This window comes from Uloborus diversus, chromosome 3 (assembly GCF_026930045.1).
Source record: "Uloborus diversus isolate 005 chromosome 3, Udiv.v.3.1, whole genome shotgun sequence".
Classification (NCBI taxonomy): domain Eukaryota; kingdom Metazoa; phylum Arthropoda; class Arachnida; order Araneae; family Uloboridae; genus Uloborus; species Uloborus diversus.
In genome coordinates this window covers 19,331,082-19,356,894 of record NC_072733.1, presented here as the reverse complement: position 1 = coordinate 19,356,894, position 25,813 = coordinate 19,331,082, and the positions used below count along the sequence as shown (strand labels likewise).

At 32.5% G+C, this 25,813-nt stretch overlaps 1 protein-coding gene across 1 annotated transcript in view; it reads right to left on the bottom strand.

Moving 5' to 3' along the window:
• LOC129218253 (MAP kinase-interacting serine/threonine-protein kinase 1-like) overlaps positions 1–25,813 on the bottom strand; it is a 140,872-nt gene that overhangs the window by 13,694 nt on the left and 101,365 nt on the right. The window contains exons 4-10 of the mRNA XM_054852479.1: positions 18,162–18,259; positions 16,452–16,570; positions 13,191–13,222; positions 12,996–13,100; positions 10,548–10,603; positions 7,345–7,440; positions 1,462–1,565 (exon numbers count right to left, since the gene is read on the bottom strand). Of these exons, the coding sequence (XP_054708454.1) occupies positions 1,462–1,565; positions 7,345–7,440; positions 10,548–10,603; positions 12,996–13,100; positions 13,191–13,222; positions 16,452–16,570; positions 18,162–18,259 (610 nt within the window). The remainder of the gene's footprint in view (positions 1–1,461; positions 1,566–7,344; positions 7,441–10,547; positions 10,604–12,995; positions 13,101–13,190; positions 13,223–16,451; positions 16,571–18,161; positions 18,260–25,813) is intronic.

Below are 25,813 nucleotides of genomic sequence, written 5' to 3'. Positions count from 1 at the left end.
CTGATTTTGGATAAATCATTTTTTGTGTGTGTATCGAACACTAACATTATTACTAAGAAGCAGAAATTATGTGTACAAAATTTTTCTAATTCGTAGCTAGTTATAACTTCTCTTCGAGAGACAATTTTTCCCCCAATAATAACATCTTCAACGATTTCCTCTTCATCAGGATAGGCTTATGTTTGCTTTTTATTAGCACTTTGGTTTGATTTTTAAGATTAACTAAATTTGATCTTTTGTCAGTTTCTTTTATTAGTTTTTGTTTTCTTTTGAAAATTCATTACAATTATGTAAATGTATGTAAATGTTTTCCAGTTGATTATGTTTTTCCTTAGGGGTGCAAGTGGATTCAATTTAAGTTTTCTGAAGCCAAAGTGAAGTTTTCGGAAGGTATTTTTTTTTTTTTACAATTTTTTACTTTTAGAATGTTGGCAGACCAAAATTTTCAGAAACGGCAAACCAAAATTTTCGGAAATCTTGGAAATTTTGGATCACAAACACCCTCAGAATTTCCTCTACGTAAATTTTCAAGGCACTTTATAATTGCTAAATTTTATCTCTTCAAGTATACAGCTAAACAAGAGAGCTCACCAATACCAGTGACAAAAAATTATCTATTTTGTTACACTAACAAAAAAGGTTTTTCTCAAAATTTAATACAGTTAAGGCAATTAAAAAATATATATATTTCATGAAGTATTATTACAATCTTTAGTATACTTGAGATTAACTTTTTACCAAAAAGCAAGTGAATTATCAGGGAAAAAATAAAAACATGGTGCATATAAACACACGAAAATATGATTCATCACACCATCTGGTGATAAAATTTTCATTTTGTAATCTTTCCGCTACTTTTATTCATTGATATTTTATTAATTCCTGGTTTTAAAGCCAAGGTTTTACATCAATAGATTGAGTTTGGTGCTGTCTCATCAAAAAAGAAATGCACATTTAAAATAACTGCGGATATCTAATTAATTGGATTGAAAACTCATCTATTAAAAACTATTTATTATTTTACACTTATTCTGAAAATACCTGTATTTTACCTCAGCAAATACCGGTATTATGAAATTGCAAAACAGCTTTAAATACCGGCATTCAGAGTACCAGTGTTGTAAGTACTAATTCAGACACTTAATAGATAACATGACTATAAAAAAATACTAATATAAGGTTTCGATATTTTGAAAGAAACATAGATTACAAATGTTATCTGAAAAAGAGCATTGTACTTCATTCTAAAAGCACAAAGTATTTGTATATTGATCACTCTATAGAGAAAGATTATATTAACCATAACACATGGACGTGCCATTCAATCCCGAGAGGAATCAAGTGCAAATACATATATGTGATGTTTGTCAAGAATGGGTTCAATCTCTATTATTGATTACTTTTATAAATTTTAAGTATTAAAACTGAAGAAGATAAAAACATGCTTCAATAACCACTCACATTACAACTCCAAGGCTCCACATATCACAGCGTTTATCATATGGCGTTGCCTCACCAGTAAAACCTAAAACAACTTCAGGTGCCATAAATTCCGCAGAACCAACCTATAACAGACAAGATACTATTATATAGATTTATCTAACAAAAGTGAAATAATGATAAAATCAACAATAATCACAGATATACAGTCAATATTTTCAAAGAAACCATTTTCAAATTAAACAATCACAGCTTATTCATTACTGTTGTCGAAACCACCTCAAATGTATTGTTTACGATAGTGTGTAAATTTCAGCAGCTTTCACAGCCAAAACTTAAGAAATAATCTTATTTTAACATTTGAAAAAAAGTCTCAAACCTATACTTAGGCTTTGGTGACTTACTAGAAGCTTTAACTTTCTTTTCTCTTTGGCAACTTTTGAAGTGTAATTATCAGTTTAAATAATTACAATATTCAGAATAAACAAACAATTATGTACATAGTAAATATTCCAGCATTTTTTTTTTTTTGTTGAGGTTCCTGTTGCAGGTCCTTTGTGCTTACTAGTGTCAGCTTACATGAATACTTTTGCTACTACACCACACAGAAGTTATCTTCATATATAACACCACATCCTGTTATTGATGTGCTAGATCTAGTGCTAGCAATCTTTTTTTTTTAATTACTGTGGGTCTTGATCAAACAACATGCATTGACATTTTTAGGTCAGAGGTACATTCATTTGAAAGGTTTCGCTTGGTAAAAAAGGTAAATTGTATTGAAAAATTAATTATAATACCCTTTAAAGACAAAAATTTTCAAATAAGACAACTGAATGAACTCCAGTCTAGTGATTAACACTGTGGGGTTCAGATCAAGGGGGCATGAGTTTAAGTCCCATCTTAGCATTTAGTTGTATGTACAGAGGAAGTGCTGGATGTTATTTCAAATATTTTCAATATTTCTTACAACTGTAGGACAGCGCCAGAAGACTGGAAGCAGGCTAACATAATGCCGCTCTTCAAGAAAGGGTGTAATTGTAATGCAGGGAACTTATAGACTTGTAAGCAGAGGCGTAACTTGGCCATGTGAAGGGGAGGGGGGATTTTTTTTTCAAGGGAAATTTATTTGATTCATATTCTGCCATCAAACAAAAACAATGGAAAAAAATACTTTTTCAAAACATAAATGAATAAATTTAAGAAATCAAATTAACTTTTAATGAATGTATGTTCTTCAGTTTAAACAGAACCAAGCTACAGAGAGTAATGCGCACATACATCCGGAGACGTTTTTAAAAAAATGAAACTTGGGAGAACCGAAAAAATATGCTGACCCTATTTTGTTGTTGTATTTATAGTTTGCACCATCAACGGCGCCAAACAGCTGTGCTTACGTTTTGTAATCCTGAAGTAGATTTCTTTTTCTAAGTTGCATTGCTTTTAATTCGTGAATAATTCTATGGACTATAGAAAGCTCAAGAAATTCTAAGTACTTTGGAAATGATTTTTCTTTCTTCCGAAATTGTTTTCCAGGATCCCAGGAATGAAGAATCTGTACCATGTACACACCCTGGTATCAGTGATCTATGACCTGACCCAAAGTGATATTCTATTTCAGTGACACAACCAGAAAAAAGTTTTTAGGCGGGGGAGAGAGCACATCGAGGTAGAAAAGAAAAATTTAGATCTGATAGGAAAGGGGGGGGGTTCGGGGGGCTTTCCCCCGTAAAAATTTTGAAACTTGTACCTTGAAAACACAATTTCAGACTATCTTCGTTTATGTTAGGGGAACAAAAAGGTACAGGGATCTCAGCGGAATTACTAGAAATTTAAGCATTAAGAACGTGATTACAGGCCATATTTATTGGCGTTAGGGTAACGGATGAAGATTAAAGCCTCTCTGTCCCTGATTGAATTTTTTTAATAAGTTGAATTCAATTCTCCCCCCCCCCCCCCCCGTTTTGGACATTGAAGTTTCAAAAACGCAATTTTAGACAAATGTTGAACATTTTACATGAGACGGAGGTTCTGAAACTCTTCCCTGGTAAAAATTTTTTAAATTATGGTGCTAAAAACTAAAGCAATGTTTTATATTCAGGGTCAAAATTTTTGTAAGTGTAATAAAAAAAACTTGATGGTAAAAGGTGGTATAGGGACCCTTGCCCAAATATTTTCTGAAATTCACATCTTAAAAACGTGATTGCAAGGCCATATTTTGTAATATTAGGGCCAGTAACTTTTCGAAATTAAAGCTCCAAAAACGCAATAGTAAGCGATTTTCGATGTTGTTCGGTAATTGGGGTATTTCCCCAGGAAAATTCACAAACTTGAAGACCTGAAAATGAAATTTAAGATGCTCCATAATGCTTCTGGTGTGTGAGCAGGGAGGAGAGGTTCTACGGAGGAGCAGTATTTTGAACACTTTCTTATTTTCAAACAAACTAGAAAAAAAAAAAAAGGGAAGAAATAGGACGATGGAGTGGGAAGATAGCTGATCAATAAGCTGTTTCTTTTGAATATTTTTAATTCAAAGATTTATTGTAAAAAGAAATTAAGATCTTCCCCAAACATTACTATTAATTTCTAAAAATCACTTTGTTTTCCAAAGACGTGTTCTTTTCTTCTCATCAATAACAAAGGTTTTGAAAAACATTCAACTCAGCATTCTGGGGGAGGCTCTGGGCCCCCTTTCTAGTTGTGCCACTGTTCTATTTTGACCCATTTATTACATGGTTGATTGTTCATTCATTATAGCGCCAGTTAAAGGGTTAAAAGTAAATTTCGCATTAAGAAAAATGTCGGAAATGCAAAATTTCCGCTCTTTTTCAAAAACACTAATTTTTTGGGCATGTAATCCTCGTTTACTAACTAAATTTAGTAAACTGATTACATGCCTATATATATTGTGGGGGGTGGGGGATTCATCATCATTTTGGGATCAGGTACACAGGCCTCTTCTGGGCTTCAGATTGGGCTGCTGTGGTGCAGTTTAAAGACAGATAAACTAGTAACAACCCCAGTAATTGGCACTTTAAGGGTTTGTCCTTAAACTTATACCTGTTTTCATTTCTTAGAAAAGAAATATTTACTTGTAAATATTTTTGTATCAAAGAATGCACATCTGTGCATCTTTTTAGTTCACTAAAAGCAAAAATATTTGAACAGGTATTTTTATAATAATAAGTTACCAAAATCACCAGTAATTGGCATTTGATACCCCAATGTATGACACCATGTGATCCACTGATTGGCACATATTAATTGAACTGGAAAATCATACTATTTTTCACTTTCAGATTACATACAAATTTCATCATCATAAGAAACATAATTAGTGTTAATTTAAAGTAGGTAATTTTACATAAAGTAATGTTAAATCACACATCTTGACGTTAAAAATGTATTTTAGAGAAATAAAAATTTGTAATGTTACATGGAAAAATATATCGAGGTCATTCTGTTTCATTAGTCGGCATGTAGTTTTGATTTTACGATTTATAGCTGTTTTCATATAAAAAAGAGCATTAATCCGATGATTCAAAGGGATCATAAAAAATTGAAAAAAATCTCTACAGTTGCAATATCTGACTGTGATGGCCAAGCATATTTGTTTTGTTTTTCATTGTTTCTTTTAAAAATTTAACAGTAGATTCTGGACGATTCAAATCAATAGTAGAACCCATATAATATTGTTGCTGCAGAAGTATCAGAAATCAAACAAGCGACACATTGCACAACACATTAGGAACTATAAGCATAGGATCCAATTACTGGGGACTAGCAAAAATGAAGCACCACTAAAAGGCATCCATCATTTCTTCAAAAACCCAAAAAGAGACAAAAATTTACTTCTAGCCACTCAAAGTAACCCCTTCAACTAAACAACACTTTTGACAACCAAATTTAAAATATATTTTAAGTCAGATTTTAACGAATTAATGTGCATGCTTCCCTTAAGCCAGAGAAGAAGCTTTTGCAACAAAAATGGCTGATATGACACAAGCCACAATTGTTTCTCTTTCCTATGCACTGCTACCATTTAGTAACATGAACTGAAGTTATGATCTTTAATGTAAATGTACATCCAGTTGGTATATAGCCTTCTACTTTTAAAAGATTGGATATGAACTTTATTTTAGGACATTTTTGTTGGTAGTGCCAATCACTGGTGACCTGCCAATTACTGGGGGTTGAAATTATTAATTGGTAGTTGAAGATAAGGATACAACTTTCGCATATAATTCATAACAGTTGCATTGGTGATATGCAAATTACATTTTATTATCGCTTAAAAATAAGGTATAGATCATTTGACAAACAATTTTAAAAAATCCTTTGCTTAAAAACTAGGCGAGCAAAATAATAACTTAGCCCATGCACAAAAAAGTAGGGGCACTTAACTCCCTATGCCCCCCCCCCCCTAGTTTAAGCCAATGCTTATTAAGTCTGACTTCAGTGGTTGGTAAAATGTTTTGAAACTTAGATCAAAATAAAGACTGAATTTCTTGAGTGATTAACAGTAGGGTGGGTCGAAAAAAATCGAACTCTAAGGCATTTGGCCTTAGTACGTAAAATTTGGGACTCCCTACCACTAATTACTGTGCAAGATTTTGTGACTGGGTTAATGTCTCCCACTATGGCAAGAATCGGGAATTTTTGTGATTTTTAGAAAAAATATTAAATATTGAGGATATTTACAAAATATTTTTAATTTTGCAGAACGTTAAACTTTACTGCAGAAATTTTGTAACTTTGTAACACAATCTACTGCATAAACTTTAAAGCTTTTGAGTTAATCAGTATTAACGACATCAGACCACCCCTTGAACCAGGCTTGTGATTTAGAGTGTTTAAGGGGGAGGAGGTCACAATGCCCCCTGACTTTGGAAAACTAATGTTTTTACATATAAGTGAGCGTGGTTTTGTGGTTTTCCGATAAAATTATCGTTGAGTTAACTACCTTTGGAAAAATTCGAAATAATGGGCTTGTCTTGAACTGAAATAAACTCTACTTCGTTGTCTCCCATCAATTGCTGGGAATGGTATATTTTGTAGTTTTAATAATGCATAGTTTACAAGCTTTACGAGACATTTTATTATTTTCTCCCTTAATGAATGAAAATCTATAACCTACATGCAGTTCTGATTTTTTGCATATTTCCCAGAGGGTTTTTGTAGCCGTATAAATACCTTGATTTTTAATTGAACTTGTTGCAGTTAGGTTACAATTTTAAAGATCTCGTACATTTTGAATCTCCACCCACTACAACAGTCACATAATAAAAGGATTTTTTAATTTTCAAAATTCAGGCCTCTAGACAGAATGGAAATAACTAACTTACAGGTTTTAAAGTTTACGAAGTAGTTTGTGTTAGGAAGTTACAAAACTCCCACACTAAATCTTAATGTTCTGCACAATTTAAAATATTTTGTAAATATTCTATTTATTTAATTTTTTTTTACGCGAGGGGTCATTGTTTTAAGCTATTTAAATCTCACGCTCTCTCTCTCTCTAATCTGGAAATTAGGAAATATTATAACTTTAGCAGGGTTGTGGTCATTTGGAATAGTTTATAGAAGAGGCTATAATGAGTAAGTGGGTAGATAGCTTTGAGAGGGCCATTGATCTTCCAGCCTAGCTGGGCCAAGAGCCTGTTGCTGGTCGTTATATTTGCACTTGTATTTTCCCTATAATGCAATCAGTTTTATCAAAAAAAAGGATAGGTAACTGTTTATTAGGTCTTTAGTTTATTAGCTTTAAACCTACTAAGTGTCAAAAGATTAAAACACGCAAGCACTAAAAATACTATATATGTTTACAACACTCACATGCAGGTTCACTTATGCAGTTAATAAAGCCCAAAAGTTCCCTCAAGAAATTAGATGCTAAAATGTACTTACAGGACTAAGAAGCTCTGGAGTACTACATGAAGAAGAAGTAGGTTTGAACTTAATGCCACTTGATAAGTCAAAATCACAGATTTTCACTGGACACACCTAGGAAAAAGACTCGATTATAACAAAAACATTGAGAAGAGTACAGAAATATAAAGCATGTAAAGAAAATCCCCGATTATCCATGGCCTTTCACGTTCAAAAAAAAAAAAAAAAAAAACGCAATGAGTAAATGAATGTAGATAAATGCACACATTTATCTTCATCCAGGTAGATTTTAAAGAAACTCTAAATTATTATCAAGTGGCTTTTTGCTAGTTTAAGGAAGCTGGTCAGAGTGCAGATAGGCTCCAGTATTGTAAGGCAAGACGAAATTTTAAGTATTTGGTACAGATTCCGAAAAAGGAATTGGAGCAAAGGCTAGCAGATAGCATTCATGAGAATACTAAAGGATTTTTTGCTTATGCTAATCCTGGGAAAGCTTGAAATAGTCAAATTGGACCATTAGTTGATGAGCATGGAAATTTAATCCAAAACGGTAGGGATATTGCAAATGTTCTTAATAACTTTTTTCCAGTGTGTTTAACAATAACTGTATCTCAACATGTGACACTAGCAAGACACAAGCTATTATGAAGCTTGAAGGTTTTGTGTTTTCCAGGGAGGAGGTCCTATTTCATTTGAAAAAATTAAAGCAACTAAAGCTCCGGGACCAGGTAAAATTTTAGTTGAATGTGCAGAGGAATTAGAATGGATGTTATTTTTAATATTTTCAATGCTTCTTATAACTCAGGGACAGTGCAATAGGACTGGAAACCGGCTAACATAACACTGCTCTTCAAGAAAAGGTCTAAAGGTAATGCTGGGAATCATAGACCTGTAAGAATGACTTCAGTGGTTTGTAAGATTTTCGAAACTTTGATCAAAATTAAGGTCATGAATTTCTTAGAGAGTAATAGTCTGTTGACTAGTTTGCAGTACGGGTTCAGGAAAGATAAATCGTGTGCTACTAATTTGTTGAATTTCTATGACAAGGTTACCTTGGCTTTAGATAACAAAAAGTGTGTGGATGTTGTTTATATTGATTTTCAAAACTCTTTTGATAAGATACTGCATGTTGCTCTTCGCAGCAAACTAGCTGATATAGGAGTAGGAGGCAAATTTTACTTTGGGTTAGAAATTGGCTGACTGGAAGGAAACCAAGAGGAGTTGTGAGGGGAAATCATTCTAAATGGAGTGATGTTTTAAGCGGGGTTCCTCAGGGTTCAGTTTTAGGGCCTCTCTTGTTTGTTATTTTTATGAATGAGATCGATGAGAATATTTCTGGAAGCATGATAAGTTATGGGAATTGTAGAAAATGAAAAACAGGTTAAACAGCTTCAAGGGGATTTTGATTATATTACTAAGTGGGCGAATAGGTGGGGTATGGCAGTTAATGTAAGGAAATGTCAAGTGCTACACTTAGGTCATGGAAATAAGCATACGAGTTATCATTTGTAGGGTTCAATCATTAGTCACGCAGAAAATGTTATTGATCTGGGTATCTCAATAAATCAGGACTTCCAGTTTAGTCAACAGTGCAGCATTGCAAGTAACAAAGTCAACAGAATGCTTGGGTTTATTAATGGATTTTTTTCAAACAAATCTAAGAAGGTTCTTCTGCCTTTATATAGGAGTTTAGTAAGACTCCATTTGGAGTATGCTGTGCAGTTTTGGTCACCTTATCTGAAGAAAGATATGTGTATTGGAAAGGGTTTAAAGAAAGGTAACTAGACTAGTAAGGGGACTTTCAGATTTAGATTATGATACCAGACTTAATAGGCTTAATATTTATAGCATGGAGTAAAGGAGAATCAGAGGGGACATGATTCAGTTGTTTAAATTTATCAAAATGAATGTTGTTAATGGATTAAATTTTTGCACCAAAAGCAGGAGGAAGGGTCATTGCTTTAAGCTATTAAAGCCTCAGGATAACCTGGAAATAAGGAAAAACTACTACTTTAGTAGGGTTGTGAGCACTTGGAACAGCTTACCGGAAGAGGTGGTAATGAGTAAAAGGGTGGATAGTTTTAAGAGGGCCATTGATCTTCACTGAGGACTAATAAATTGACTAGGACCAGCCTAGCTGGGCGAAGAGCCTGTTGCTGGTTGTCACACTTGTATTTGAATTTAACAAATGCAAAATCTATTTCTAGACATTCCTTTTTGTTTCTTACCCCTCCCTTCCAATGAAATTCAACTTTCCTTGATCACCGAAACCTGGCAAGTTAAATCATGATTATTAACCAACACTACTTACTGCTTTAAATCTATATTACTTACTAATTTTTAGATCTACCCTACTCCAGCAGGAAATCGAGTGACCAGACCAATCTTGTTCTAAAAACTTCCCCTCCCCTCCCATATGCCTTTTTGGTGTTAATCTATTAACGCGCACCATTTGCTATCATGTATGTGTGTAATCCATTTGCAAGAATGAGCAATCCGTTTTTAGCTTTTGCATATAGTTATAGTTATAATTTGAATGTATACGAGTTTCAATGATCTTTCTTAAGCTCTTGCATTTACTAGTATCGCTTTTTACTACTTTACGGATTGTACAAAAATTTGCTGTTTGTGGTTTTTTGCTGCCAGGGGAATAATCATGGACAGGAATTTTGGGATCTTGCCAAAAATGACATTTTTTGGCCACCCCCTCTCTCACATCCTTCACCTCTACATACTTTAACCCCCTACACCACCAATGATGCTTCCTATTCTTACAATAGTTTTGAAGAAGATTTTACAAATTTACTCAAACCAATGTTTTTTCCCCTAAAAGTTGCTTTTAGGCAAGTTTGTTATAGAATGTCAACTCGCTAATTGAAATTAAAAAAATTGCATATAAAGTCACTTGGTTTACCTTCGTTACTAAGAGATTGGTCAAGTTGACACATTCATACATACACTATATGACCAAAAGTATTGGGACACTTTCAAAAATTCACATTATTCAGGGTTTTCACGAGAAGTGATATAGAAATTGCTTTGTAACTTTTGTCACATAAAAAAAATGTTCTAGCTGTCATTTTCCATTAAAAGTTATATCACCCATGAATTTAGGGGACCAGCGACTTTTACATTGAAAAAAAATATAAAAATTAAAACATTTAAGTGTAAAATAATTTTTGGACTTTACTGTACGTAAAATTCAGAAGATCTTTTTATACCTGTTCTTGGCTGTAACACAGAATATTTTCTGGCTTTAAATCACGATGAGCAATACCTGGAAATAGACGAAAAAATGAAGATAAATATTTAACATGCATTAGAAAATCAGAAGCATTTTAACAAAAATCAAAAGTATTTTTAATTCAGTCAAAATGAGCACTGTGACTACTACAACATATTATAAAATAACAATCACAATACTTTTAGACAAATATCAGTCTTTTTTTTCTTAAAGATAATAAAAATCATTTTATCATTTAGAATGATGCAAAGATTGTTGATGTTTGTGGTTGTCTAAAATGTATCATTTCTGCATCAGATCTCTATTCAACATAGTTCTACACATTTTGAAATGTATTTTTGTTTTAGGTGGTCCCTCTATTATACTTAATACAATATGTAAGCATTATTTCAGTATTGCATTCAAGGTCATAGCAAAGCAAACAAAAAAGCCTTAAAAACCTTTTAAATAAACAGAAAATATGAATGCTGTAAATTTTTTTAAGGGTGAAAGTTCCAAGTCATGATATCTAATGCAGATGTTTAGAAACAGTGAACATGTGGGGCCTATCTTGGTTTAACATCATAGAGCTCCATGTGATCTAGTGGTTAGGGCCACTGTCATTCACTCGCCCAGTCCAGGCTCAATCCCTCACAAGAAAGGAAATAGCCACTTCTCTTATGCTTTATGGCAATTCTCAGACTTCCCTTTAAGAGAAAGGGAAGCATTCTCCCATCAATTAAATTACAATGTTGAGCCAAGATAAAATGTCGTAAGCTAATATACAGTTAGTTATATTTGCCAGCCAGAAAACGCAATTGCCTAAAATTAGCACAAGAATTAAGTAAACAATTAAATTCTGAATTTAATGCTGAATTAGATTGATTAAAACTTTTGAATTTTAAATACTAAAAATAAAAAATAAATGCTGGTTTTAGGTTTTATTTCAAACTTTAAACTGCATAAAATAATTTGAATAAGGTATAAACTTTTATTAAAAGTATCATTTTAAAGACTCTTTTCCCACTTCTAATTCATTTTACCATATGAGCATCAGGTGTGGTGTCTGTAACTATGTACGGTACAGAACCTTTCATCTAGTATTCAGAAAACCAAGAAAACCTGATATTCCCGCCGTTTTTGCAAAATAATTTTTGTAAAAGGTGCTTTTCAAAAATAACTTTAAGGGTGTGTACAATTCCTTTTAAATATCGTATACACTTGCACATAGTTCAAGAAATTTAGTGCAGAAATGAGATTCGTATTCTATGGGTCAATCAGTCAGGTCAAAGTTTCCGCTATTTTCCCCCAAACTAAATTTGAAAAGAGCACAAAAAAATTGGACGCTTTTCCTATTTCATTACAAGAAATTTCTAAAGAAATGAATACTGATGCATTATGGGACAGATTTTGCATGGCCATTAATTAAAGTATATTAGAGCAAACATCTCACTATACAGAAGTGCAGAAACATGGAGTACCTATTCGTAAATTTTCCGCAACGCAGATCAAGCAGAATTTAGAGTTTACTTATTTATTTTCAAGACATTTATAAGGCTTCAAGAATTGAAAAATCAAAATTTTGTTGAAATTAATTCAATGTAAAAGCAAGTTAACAAAAAAATATTTGTACAATAATGAAACCTTTGAAAAACACACTTTCACAAAAATGAATCCCTTTTTTCATACACCTAATACTAAAATCGCACATTTTAACCTCAGAAATGAAATGTGCGATTCTTATTCCTTTTATTTCTAAAATGTTTATAGCCAGGGACTAGTATGAATGCCATTTTATTTTACTTTTATAAATTTATATTGTGAATATTTATTTATTAATTTGTTTTTAAAATAGTCCTTTCTTTAATTATTTCCAAACTTATAATAATAGTTTTTTTTAGTGATCTGGAAAACTGGGAAATTCTGACGTAACTGGGATTGTGGTGGTCCCGACCATTCCGGATAAATAGTTCTTTACTGTAGTACTCTATATTGGCACACAAAAAATGAAAACATAAATCAGTAGCAGAAAACTCAAGCAATCAAGAACAACGAAAAAATTGGTTTTAGTTTTTAATTTAATTATCAGAATAAACAAAATACATGCATCAAAATACATAGAAAAATTTGCTTTTTATAATAGCTGCATTCAATATTACAATATTGTCGCCTCAGAGCAACAGTAAAACATCTAATCCCAGAAATAGCACTAAGATATCTTACTGTTGCTCTGATTCGTCGATATCTTCCTTTTTTGTATGTAAGTAATTGTTTCTATAAAAATAACAGTGATGATCTTATATAGTAACAAACTGAACAAATTAATGACATTAAATAGACAAAATTCAAAACTCCGCTAGCGGCTTGGTCCTAAGTTGTAAGGATTTGAGAATTGACTGTATATTTACTCATAAGAGGCATTTACATACATTTCTGATTCACTTACCTTTGCTATGCAAAAACAACAGAGCATTAGCAACATCTCTAACAACCATACTGGCTTCCTTCTCAGTAAAATGGACCCTTTTTTGAATATGAGCCAGAAGAGGTCCTGAAAGTATTAAAACCAATTAAAATTATAAAATAAAATAAGATTTTGATTACTTAATTATTTTAATTTTTAGGACATTTTTTTACTTACCTCCATGGCATTTTTCAAAAACTAAAAGAAATCTGAAAAATAGAAAGGAAATAAATACATAAAAGGAAAGAATGTTAGAACTTTTGATAGTTTCCAAAGAACACAAAAACAGAGCATAAGGATAGTTATGGAGCTAAATTAGTTTATTTAAACATTAAACTCAAATATATTTCTGAGTATATCTCAAATATATATCACAAAAATATTTCTGGGAACATGAATTGTTTTGCTGATGATGTCAAAATTATGGGGACTGTAGAAAATGAAGTACAAGCAAAACAGCTGCAAGAGGATCTAGATCATATTACGGAGTGGGCTGATAAATAGGGTATGGCTCTTAATGTTGGGAAATGTCAAGTGCTACATTTAGGGCATGGAAATAAGCATACAAGTTATTATTTGCAAGGTTCAGTCATTAGTCAGGCAGACAAAGTTACTGATCTGGGGGTCTTAATAAGTCAGGATTTAAAGTTTAGCCAACAATGCAGCATTGCTAGTTACAAGGCCAATAAGATGCTTGGGTTTATCAATAGATCTATTTCAAACAAATCTAAAGAAGTTCTTCTGCCCTTATATAGAAGTTTGGTAAGACCTCATTTGGAGTATGCTGTTCAGTTTTGGTCTCCTTATCTTAAGAAAGACATTAATGCATTGGAAAGGGTTCAAAGGCGAGCTACAAGGCTAATAAATGGACTTTCTCATTTAGACTACGATTCCAGGCTTAGAAGGCTAAAAATGTATAGTCTTGAGCAAAGAAGAGACCGAGGGGACATGATTCAGTTGTTTAAATTTATTAAAATGAAAGATGTTATGGGGCTGAAGTTTAGCACTGAAAACAGGACAAGGGGTCATTGTTTTAAGCTATTTAAATCTCAGGCTAACATGGATGTTAGGAAAAATTATTATTTTAGCAGGGTAGTGGAACCTTGGAACAGTTTACCGGAAGAGGTGGTAATGAGCAAGGGAGTAGATCGTTTTAAGAGAGCCATTGATCTTCACTGGGGATTGTAAATTGACTAGAACCAGTCTAGCTTGGCCCAGAGCCTGTTGCTGGTCGTCACTTTTGTGTTTGTATATATATATATATATATATATATATATATATATATATATATATATATATATATATATATATATATATATATATATAAAATTTGCTGTCAACTCCACAAAAAAAATTTAAAAAAAAATGAATATTCGTGACAAAATTTACTACATAAAAATTGAAGACCAAATATACTTAAAAGATATTTCTCTTCACAGGTGTTTCACCCAGATAAAACAAGAAGGGGAAAAGAAAATGTATATTTAGTTATTTAGTTTATAATAATAATTTTTGAAATCAAGTTTTCATTGGAGCCTTTCTAATTGTAGAACGTTTTCTAGTCCTTCATACTTGTGAAGGAAGAGAACATAGATTGCTGTCAGCACAAGATACTTCTATGTTTTGAATGCATAACTAAACCAAAAAATGATTTTAAATGACAACTGCTATATAAAATTTCGACTTTTCCTGTTTTCATTTTCATATTTAAAAAAAAAAGAAGAAAGAAAAAGAAAATACATCACTGTAGCTATATTTGTAGCTTAAGTTTTCCCCCCTTGGGTAACAATATTGGGCGACATAGAATACAGGAAATTGAACATAAGAGTTGTATAAGTCAAACATATTTTGAAATATGTTTGTAGGGTTTGAATTTTTTCTAGCTATATTTTAAAACATTTTGTCTCCATAAAAGTATAAAGCATAATTTAACATGTTTTGTTTATCTCTCTATTTCTTAAAATACTACTTAAGGAAATTGTTGGATTTTAGACAGGTAAAATGGTGTTGCAGTTTCTGAAGTTTTTATACAGTTTATGCTGTGTTTTTTCAAGAAATAATACACGCATAGGTAGCTGATGCAGGAAAAAAGAGTGGGGGGCGGGGGGAGGGTCAAAAAAGATAACAGGGGAGATTAGGTGGGCAGTGTCTCTAAAGATAGCTTTTTGTGAATATTGCTACGTTGTTGGATTTTAACATCATTATTGCATGAATGACCCTTGCAAATAAATTTGATACAAGTTTTCAAGAATTGAGACACAGTAGAATATACTCATAGATAATACTTATTCCTTTGAAGTCAAACTTCCATTTTAGTTTTTATGAAATAACAGAAGAAAATATAACACACATAATTAAGTAGATTCTTCTTTTTTTTTATATACACTTGAATCTATATCAATAGTTTTTCTGTGGAAGGATTGACAATTTTGAATATAGAAAAGTGGAGGGGCAATACTCTTTTACATTTGAAAGTGAGGGAGCATTCCCCCCCCCCTGTATGAGTTACCTATGAATGCATCTTCAAAGGTGATGCGTAATGCTTATGTAAATTATATGTTTTTATAAATTACAATATTTATTCACTTATCTAATGAATTAAGGGAATTTTGTAGGGTTCCAAAGAACGAGATGGACAATTGTGTGGAAATTGATTTTTAAAATCATGAACACACAGCTTTCAAAATTTCTTATGCGTTTTGTGTGTTTATGTTTTCCTCTTTTTAAAAATACAATTAATACTACAGAAAAGAAAACTTCATCAACATTAATTAAAGCTTATATTGGTTTAAAACCTCAATGTAAAGAATCAAGGATTTAAATAGATGAATATTATTTTAAAAAATGAATAGGTTAAAACATGGTTAAATTTAAAGTATTTTAAATACTTTTTACAGAATTCCTTCATGCTCAAAAGTTAAAACACACAAACTCTGGGTAAACACAGAAACATTCTATATTTTAATTTCAGACAATCAGACACAAACCCTCATCATGGGTCTTTGTGGGGGAAACGCTAATGTCAATTAATATGGTAAAACTTCTTTTGAAAACACAAACCCTCCCCCCTTCTTCCCTTTCTCTAAGGGCAATGGCATCCTCTCTCATAGCTATCCACAGAATGAGATTTTAAAAAAACTCTGAAATTACTCCCTCTAAAATTTGAGTGCCACAATCAGCAGCATGGAACCCTTCTGGGCACTATCTTATTGTATTAAATACTTATTACAATATTTCATATATATATTTTTTAAGTTTCACCATTTTCAGTCAAACATATTCTACTTCAAAAAGTAAGTTCTAAGTATTTTTCTATTTTTTTTTAATTTAAAGCACCTATGTGTACATTTATTTAGCAATAAAAGACAAAACTTTTACAATTGAAATCATTTTTCAAGGATTACTGAAAATACATTTAGGCAATTAATTACTCTTACCTGTCTTGTTCCTCAAAAAAATGAATAAGCTGAATAATATTTTCATGGCGACAGTGATGGAATGTTTCTACCTCACGAAACACTCTTTCCCGGGTGTGGCTTGGTTCTTTCATAATGATCTATTGAACAGCAAGAAATAAAGAATTAATCACTGCATAATAATGATATATTGGTAAAATACAACAAATATTCCCATATCAGACAACACAATTCTTAAGTGCAACTTCAGTATTTACTTTTTAAAAGAGCAGAGTGAAGGAAGATTGAGTTAAAACCCCCTAGAAACCTTGATTTGAAGTTAGATGACCAATCTTAGTACAGCAATATATACTGTTATCACCTATTGTTAGCTTTTGAACCAAACATCTAACAACATTTTTCAATTCCAGTTATAACAGAATAAAACTTGACTACACTAGCGCAAATGATGAGATAATTAACTACTGCTTTCAAGGTAGCTGTTTATAGGAATTTTGACCTCAGCACATTTTTTTTTTTTTTTTTGTGCTTTTTAGGTTCTAGGTTAATTAAAAGTCTATGCTTTTAATTGTGCAGTGTTTAGCATCAAGAGAATTAAAAATTAATTTTTCTCATTCAATGTGCATCTGTGATTACCTTTCTGCAATGGATGGGGTTTATTGGGAGTAATGATAATATACATACTAGGTTGGGTCAATTTTAACTTTTTTTTAAAAATCGAAATCGCCTGCAGTAGAACAAGTTGTTCATTGGCATCAAATGTTTGTGTAAAATATTTTTTGAAAATCAAAATATATTTAGATCCTCCGCCGGTTTCTTGAAGTTTCGCCAAATATGTACAAATGGACATTTTTACAATTTTTTTAAAAAATTCTTATGTAGTTTTTTTAATTGCCTGTGGTAAGAAAAGTTGTGTATTGACTTTTAATGTTCATGTAAAACCAAAACACATTTAGACCCACGGTTAGGCCCTTGAAGTTTCAACAAATAAATAAAAATTGACATCTATTCCTAATTTAAAAAATTTCTTGCGGATTTTTTTTTAATGAATAGCAGTGAAGACAGTTGCCTAGTAAGATTCTTTGCTCATAAAAAAGTACATTGATGTCATACAACATTTCCTTTTCTTGACTTTTAATTGTATGTATGGAAGATTCATCGATACCTTATCATCGTGCTACTTTCGTCACATGTTTTAGTTGAGCTTTAGCTTTTCAAGCAGCTTTAGCATCGAGAAGCTTTAGCTTTTCTTTAATTGTCAAAAACGTTCTCTTTTTCTTTCTATCTTCACAAACTTGAGATGAAACAGTGCTCTTAGATGCGATTATACTTCATCAATTTTAGAATGATAAAAATAAATAGAAAATGAGGAGTACTTATTTGTATAAGCGACGTTTCAACTAGTACGGCATGGGAACTTCCGCTCTCAATGATGCCAAAAGGATAAAGGTCCATTCACAAAAGAAAAAAAAAAGTAGCCAATAACAAAGCCCATACTTACACACCACGATTCCATTCCAAAAACATTTTCACGTTGCGGGTGAGGAATTCGTGTTAGGTCAAAAATTCTATACTGGTGAAAAAAATCGCGTTAGGTATAAAACTCTTTACTGTTGAAAAAATCGTGTGACAGCCAATTCACGCAAGTCGGATTACGTTGTAGTGAGAGTCGACTGTATTTGCAGAATGTTTAATACTTTGATCTGATGTGTTTTTAAATTTAAAAATTACCTTAGTGGCAAATTCTTTTTGAGTGGTAATCTGTAGACATGTTTTAACAGTTGCATAGGCACCTTCACCTAAAACTTCATCTTTCATTATGTACAAATCTATTGAAAAGATACAAACAAAATTAAAGAACAAAAAAAAAAGGGTTTAACTAAGTATGAAAATAACATTATGAAAACTGCAATCAAATTTGCAATAAAAATAAGTAATACTCAATCATAACATCTCAATACGGAAGCTATTCAGATTTACAATCTATAGGAAAAAAACATTCAATTCCCACAGTGAGAGCAAAAACATCCCTTATAAAAATGCAGGCATCAAATAAAAATATTTCAATGTAAAATTGTATTACAGTTTAAGCTACAAAGAACAATATTAGTAATGCTAGACTCAATTGAAAAATGTAGAAATAAATTAAGAGTGATGAAAAAGCCTTTGTAATTTGGAGTAAGGGAATTTGATCAAGATAATTGAAGAAAATTGATAGATCGAAGAAAAAACTTCAAAATACAATTTTCTGACACTTCAATGACAGCCCACTTGTACTGCTACCACGTAAATATCAAATTTATAAAAAATAGCAGAGCTTCTGAAATTTCATGAATTTAATTACAAAATACCATATCCCGAGTCATTTCTATAAATTAAAGTTTTGAAAATGCAGTTTTAGGCTATTTATGGAGACTTCAGATCAGATCTCCAGTGGTCAGTGGCAGATTAGCTAGAGAAAACGGCACTGGCATAAACAAACTGTCCGGACCCTTGATTTAAAAAAAAAGACTTGATTGTTCATGAAGTTTATGAGGAATTACAAGGAATTTTGGAGGAGACATTATGAGGAAATTTGAAAAAAAAAAGAAAACATATTTTATTTATGCAAAATTTAACACATAACATTTTCCACACAAAAAGTTATCATACTACAGTCGAACGCCGGTATAGCGAGCCCTCAACTGACTGACTTGGAAGATCCGAAGGGTTTGCTACCTCCAATTTTTCCAGAAGAAAAAGTCTAAACTTACCAAGATACTTCTGTAATGAATGCCTTTTTTTTTTTTTTTTCTTTTTGCTATTAGGGTAAGGCAATTAGTAATATTGGTAAACTATAGTACTCTGTGCGTGCATTAAACTATAAAAATTTATTTTTTTCTTATTTATTCATAGTATGCAAAGAAAATTGTTACTTTTGGTTGCAAGCTTTCAGATTTTATGTGCACTTTGGTGATTTTTCTGTCAACTATTGCAAACAAATCTACAATATGACTATCTAGTTTCTGACGTAAGATGTTTTTCTCAAAAAACTCTGACAGCAGCCTTCGAATTAAAATTCCGCAAAATAGTGGCTACAGTAAATTTAGAAACAGGAAAATTTCGAGGAAATTAAGAAGAGGCTATTGCTGTTTTCCAATTTCACAACAAATTTCATATAATCCCTTCAGTAAAAACTTTTCTCTAGACTAATTTTGTTATGGTCAGTGTGATGTTCACAATATTATAAGAGGAACAATAGGTGAGGAATGTGGTTTGGACTATGCTTATTGTGTCGGCAAAATGAGCAGTCGCAAAGCAAAGTAAACAATCCGTATAGTGAGCAGATGAAAAAAAAAAGTTCACGTCTGCAATATGAATTGGTCAGAATGAACATGAAGTACTATCAAACATGATATACTCACACAAACTATTCATATTATCTTCCCACCAATTATAATTATAAATCTATGTACAGTAAAGTGGAGTGAAAAAAAAAAACAATCTGATAATTAAGTAATAGTGCGGAAAAGTTGCCTTTTGTTGAGATATTTTGTGATGCAAAAGGATTTTGACAGAAAAAAAAATATCTTAGGGTTCGCCTCCACCTTGAAGTTGACCATTATTGCATAAAAAGTGCAAAAAGTTACAATAATTTCAGCAAAAATAAAAAAGCTGCAGAAATTATCACAAGAGCAAAACTAAACAAAGCTTAAATTTTGAATTGTTATTTAAATTTTTTCCATTCTATTAGCAATTAAAAAGAACATCTATTTTTATCAGAAAGAAAAAATGATAGCATTTGTGTAAAAAAAAGGAACATTGATATTTGAGTTAACTTACAGTCAGAGCCGGCCTTAGCACATGCAGGGCACGATTAAAGAACTCTGGAGAGGCCCCCTTTACAGAATGGTTGTACAAATTCGAAAAGTGCCGACTGATTTTTCTGATTCAGGCAAAGGATTCCAAACTGCTGCAATTATCCATCTTCCTTCAAATTTCTACATCACGTTTCATTTTTACTTCTTTTTTCTTAAGAAATGATTGAATGAATGGCCACAAAAATAAGTGTAAATTTTAAGAATGTAAGAAAAGTAGCTCAAAGAATCTTTATGCCCAACCACATGTAGTTGGTGCACGAGAAAATTAGGGTGTCAAAACAAGTGTGGGGGTTAGGGAACAAGGCCCCTGATGCTGATTCTTTCTCCCTTCTTTTTAAAAACTGGACGATATTATAATTTTAACATGACTGATTAAATAACCTCCAAAAATTGTGGAATACGGCCTCCAAAACCAGGAGGGATGGCCACCATAGACCTCGCTCTTCCAATTCAAAGTTTGATTATCGTGAAATGGTATGAGAAAAACTAATTTAGTTGGAAATTTTAGTTTTTACTTTCGTAGAATAAATCAACCCACCCAATAAAAAATCATTTCTCTATCGATCATTATTGTGCAACTTCAAGAAGTGAGGGAGAAAGCCCCTTCACCGTTGGAAGTGAGCGATCGGTTGCCCCCGCCTCAGATGGAAAAGGAAAATGCACCAAAATTTATCAGTTCTAAAAAAGCAATTTTAGACTACATGCAAAAAAAAACAGTCGTCTTTGGGATGTCAGAAGTGGAACAGAATTGCAGGGAACGGGGGAGCTCTTCTTGGAAATATTTCAAAATTGAAGTTTAAAAAAGCAGTTTTGCTACAGAGATGAGGTTTTTTTGGGGGGGGGGAGAGAGGAACGTTAGAGGTTAGATAAACCACCCACAGTCCCCGGAAGAGACTTCAACGCTGACGTCTAAAATTGTCAATTTGTACAATTTTGTGTAAAATGTTGGGAAAGGGGGAGAAGCGAAGGTTCCCTGCCCACCAAATTATTTTAAAAAAGTAAGATAAGTTTAGATTCATTTTGGTAATGATAGGGTATTGGGGGCTCCTCTCAGAATTTTTTTCCGAAATTTTAGCCCCAATTAGGTGATGCTTGATGAAAATAGAGAAGAAAGGTATTTGGTGATCTCCTGCGGAAAACTTTCAAAATCAAGGGCTTTAAGGAACATTTTTAGACTATCATTGGTGACGTTGGGGGATTCAGTGACTCAATATTGAAGTGTTAAAAACTCAATTTTAGGCCCTGTTTGGTAACGATAGAGGAAAAGGGAGGAGATTCCTTTCGGAATTTTTTTCGAAACTGAAATCAATATTATGCTATCTATGGGAAGGAAGGGTTCGAGGGTTTTCTCATGATAGTATTTTCTAAAATACCTACCTGGTCTTTTCCAGCATGCCGGAAAAATAGAGGTTAGAAAAATAAAATAATAAAATACTACACAAAATATATGTTCATCTTAAAAATGAATATAAGTTCTATACATATCTTATAAGTATTAATAAACAGTTTAATTTTGTAAAAATATTTACTAACTATGTCATTTGTTAATTTAACAAGAAAAATGTTATTGAATAATGAATAATTTTATAAAAAGTAAATTAAATTCAGAAAACATTTCTGCCCCTAACTAGTGCTAAAGAATTTACAATAGCTATTCAATAAATAAAAATTAAACTTACCTCTCTAAAAGAAACCTAAAATGTATTTAAAATAATTATGAACAAATCACAGTAACAGTGATTGCTTCTGAATTGATTACATAAATTTTCATTCTAGTGGAAATTTTTATCTTCATCCATAGTGGGGCCATGTGAAGAAACATGCGACTTTTATCACGAGTTACATGACAAGTATTGCAAAACATGAATTACAGTTTTAAAATTTACAATTTTACAAATTTAAACTTAAGGCGATTTCGGTTTTTTTAGTGACTCATGCATTTGCTTTCGGAAGGCAAACTTTGATATAGTTGAACTAATAATGAAGACGTACATAGTTACGTGTTTGAAAAAGCCTTTCTTCACAGTCGTCGGAAGTCTCCGAGACCCTGTGTTACTTATACCCAGTGCCGGATCTAGGAATTTTCCGAAGTGGGGCAAAGCTTCAGAATGCCGCCCCCCCCCCCTAACACACAAATCCATCTTGCTTTAAATTTTTCTTTCAAGTTGCATTTTCGTAGTTTCAATAAACTGCGAAGTGTGATATAGTTAGATTGAAAATTTGTTTTATGCTAAAAATGTATTAATGAAAAACATTTGTTTGTGAAAACAGAGGGTATATATATATATATATATATATATATATATATATATATATATATATATATATATAATGTAACACAACTTGCAATTAAAAATCCTCTCCCTCTCCCCTTTTTTCCGAAAACGAGTTTAGTATTCAGATACAAATGCATTGCTTTTAATCTGTTAGTTTTCGCCACTACACTCTGCTGTAAAGGAACAGGCCTGAATCTTAACGTGCATTGAATAAGGAATACAATTAGTTTTTGAAAGGGAAATGTTAATATTTAAAGGGGTGCCTACAAGGGGTTCATGGCACAGCCCTGCAATGTTAAAATTTTTAGGGGAGGGTTTTCATCTTATTGTGGGGACTCATTTTTGAGGTTTGCTCCGTAGCAATTGAAGGGGTGAGCAAGGCCGTCGCTAGGTAAAAAAACTGAGGAGGGGATACGTATTTGGCAGTCCTTTAATTGTTTCAAACGCATGTTTCAATATGCAGAGAGAGAGAAGATTCAGCTTCTGGTTCAGCAGGGCTAGACTTCAGTACCAGTAATATGAATTTAATCGTAAGAATAATATTCAGTCAGAAAAAGAGGTCTTCGGGGGCCTACCTCCTGGCAATTATTCAAAATTAAAGCTTAAAACAGGCAGTTTCAGATATACACTGTATTAAATGAGAGAGGAGGTTCCCGATAATTTTTCGAATTGTAAGTTCCAAAATACAACAGTACATTTTATTTGATTAATTCCAGGAAAGGAGATTCCGGGAAAATTTTAAAATTGTAGTTCGAGAAATGCAGTTTTAGACGATGTATAGCAACGTTAAGGAAAAAAGAGTTTCGGAGGCTATCACTAGAAATTTTTTTGAAGTTGAAACCTGAAAAACTCGATTGTAGGCTCTCTTTGTTAAAAGTTGGTGCATCTTCAGTTTCTTGAAGTTAATGCTCCAAAAACATTATTTAAGCCAATCTTCGATGACATAAGGCAGAGTTTTCAAGAGGCTCGGGGGCTGAAATGTTTCGTAATTGGAGGATTGAAAACGAGATTAAAGACTTTTTTTTATGTTGTTGGAGAGAGAGAAGGAGGGAGGCGGTTCTCCCGAAACATTTTCTAGGTAGTATAAAAAGTAGTTTTAAAAGATTGTTGGTAATGTTAATGGAAAGAGAGGTTTGGAGTCCACCTCTGGCCAACTTTTGACATTGAAATTCCATTATTACAATCGTAGATGATCTCCAATAAAGCTATAGGGGGAGGGGGATCTCCCTCATAAGAGTTTCTGGATTGAAGCCTTAACAATTAAATTTTAGAAGATCTTCGGTGATATTAGGAGGAGGACAGGATCGGGGGACTTGTGGAAGTTTTTTTTAAATTGAAGTCCATAAGACGAAATTTATTTGATCTTGAATGCTGGAAATGGGATTACGATGGGAGCACTTTCCTGGAAGTATTTCGAAATTGCAGTCCTAAATCCTCATGTGTAGGCCATCTTTAATGACATTAGAACAAAGGATGGGGTTCAAGAATATTTCCCTAGAATTCTTTTAAAACCTAAGTTTCAAAAACTTACTTCCAGTCTATCTCTGGGAACGTAAAAAGAAGAGTTCCTCACTCTTTCCTCCCTTGGGCTACATCCCTATCTTCCTTTTTAATTTTAATTATTAATAAACATATTGTGGTAAAACCTTCCCCCAGTTTTCCTTTTCCAAAACCAATCGTCTGCTTGGATTTTCCATAGTAACATTTTCAATTTCCAGCCTATAATGTTTTTATTTGTTAGAAGTACAAGCGTGTGCGGCCTCAGAAAAAGACTTTTAATATTTTGAACATATGTGGTGCCTTGCTGCAATGCGTTAGGTCTTTTTTCGACCTCCTTTTATTTTCAATATGCCTCCTGCATCTCTTGATTAAGTTTTAATTACCTTGTGATTTTTACATTCAAACATTTATAACTTTACGGTGAGTATTGGGGTGCTCCACAAAAAACCAAATTCGATATTTCAAGTCGCACACCCTCTTATATTTTCTGTTTTACGTCTAAACAATTGCAAAAAAAATTTCATTATGATTTGAACAAACAGCAACCCGTGCCGACTTGCGTCTGAAAGTGTACGCCAGCACTTGTGTAATAGGCCTTTTTTTTTTTTAAGAAACTCGAAATTTCACGTAAATAAAACATTTTTTCTTACTGCCCCACATGTAGCTCAAAAACTTTCATCCAACTTTAAAAAAAAAATATTTAGATATAGAATTGATCTGCGGAAATTTATCTTTTTCCACAGAAAATTGACTTTTTCTATTGATCTTTAAAAATATACACATAAATTTGAACAAAATACCAAATCAAAAATTATTAGCGAACACATTTTCAAATAAACTTATGCAAATGAATAATGAAGAAATAATGTATTTAAGAATGAAAAATTTAACTTAAACTTGATCTTTCATTTTTTTTTAAAATATAGGAAACAAAATAAATGTTTTGAAGAAAATCATAATTTTTTTAGGCCTAGTACAGGATACCTAAATATTTTCAATTTGAATTTAAAAAAAAAAAATGTGATACACATGGGGCTATGGGGCAACGTTTTATCAGCATGAAATTTCGAATTTATAAAGCAAGTTATTTTTTTTCAATTCGGTAAATCAGACAAGTGTGATCGGTAATCAGGAGTTACACTTTCAGACTCAAGTCGGCACAGGTTACCTTTGTTCAAACTATATGAAACTTTTTTTACTTTCTACTATATCCAATATATAGAAGAAAGTATTGGATTCGTGAAAATTTTCGAATTTCGACGGATTTGAACGTTTTGAGGTGTGTTGAGTCCATTTCGACCATTTTTGGAAAATGTCTGTGTGTGTGTGTGTTTGTGTGTGTTTGTGTGAGTCTGTGTGTGCGTCACACCAGTTTTTTGTGGCCGCTCTACAGCAAAAACTACCGCATGAAATCGAACGAAATTTGTTACACATATGTGCCCCTATGTGAATTTGTCCTCATTGGTTTTAAACGCAAATTCCTCCAAGGGGGTGGATCAATGGGACATTTTTTGAGTTATGCGTGCCTGCTAGTTCTCAAGAAGCAACTGGTGGAATCAAACAAAATTTGGTCCATACGTTACCCTTAACAGGTACAAATTCAATTTTGGTGTCAATAGCTCAAACGGGAATGGAGCTATAGAACATTTTTTGTCGTCAATTGTGACTGCTGTATCTCAAGAAATAATGAACAAAATCAAAAATTCATCAACAAGTAGCCTTTAGAGGGTATACAAAATGATTCTAT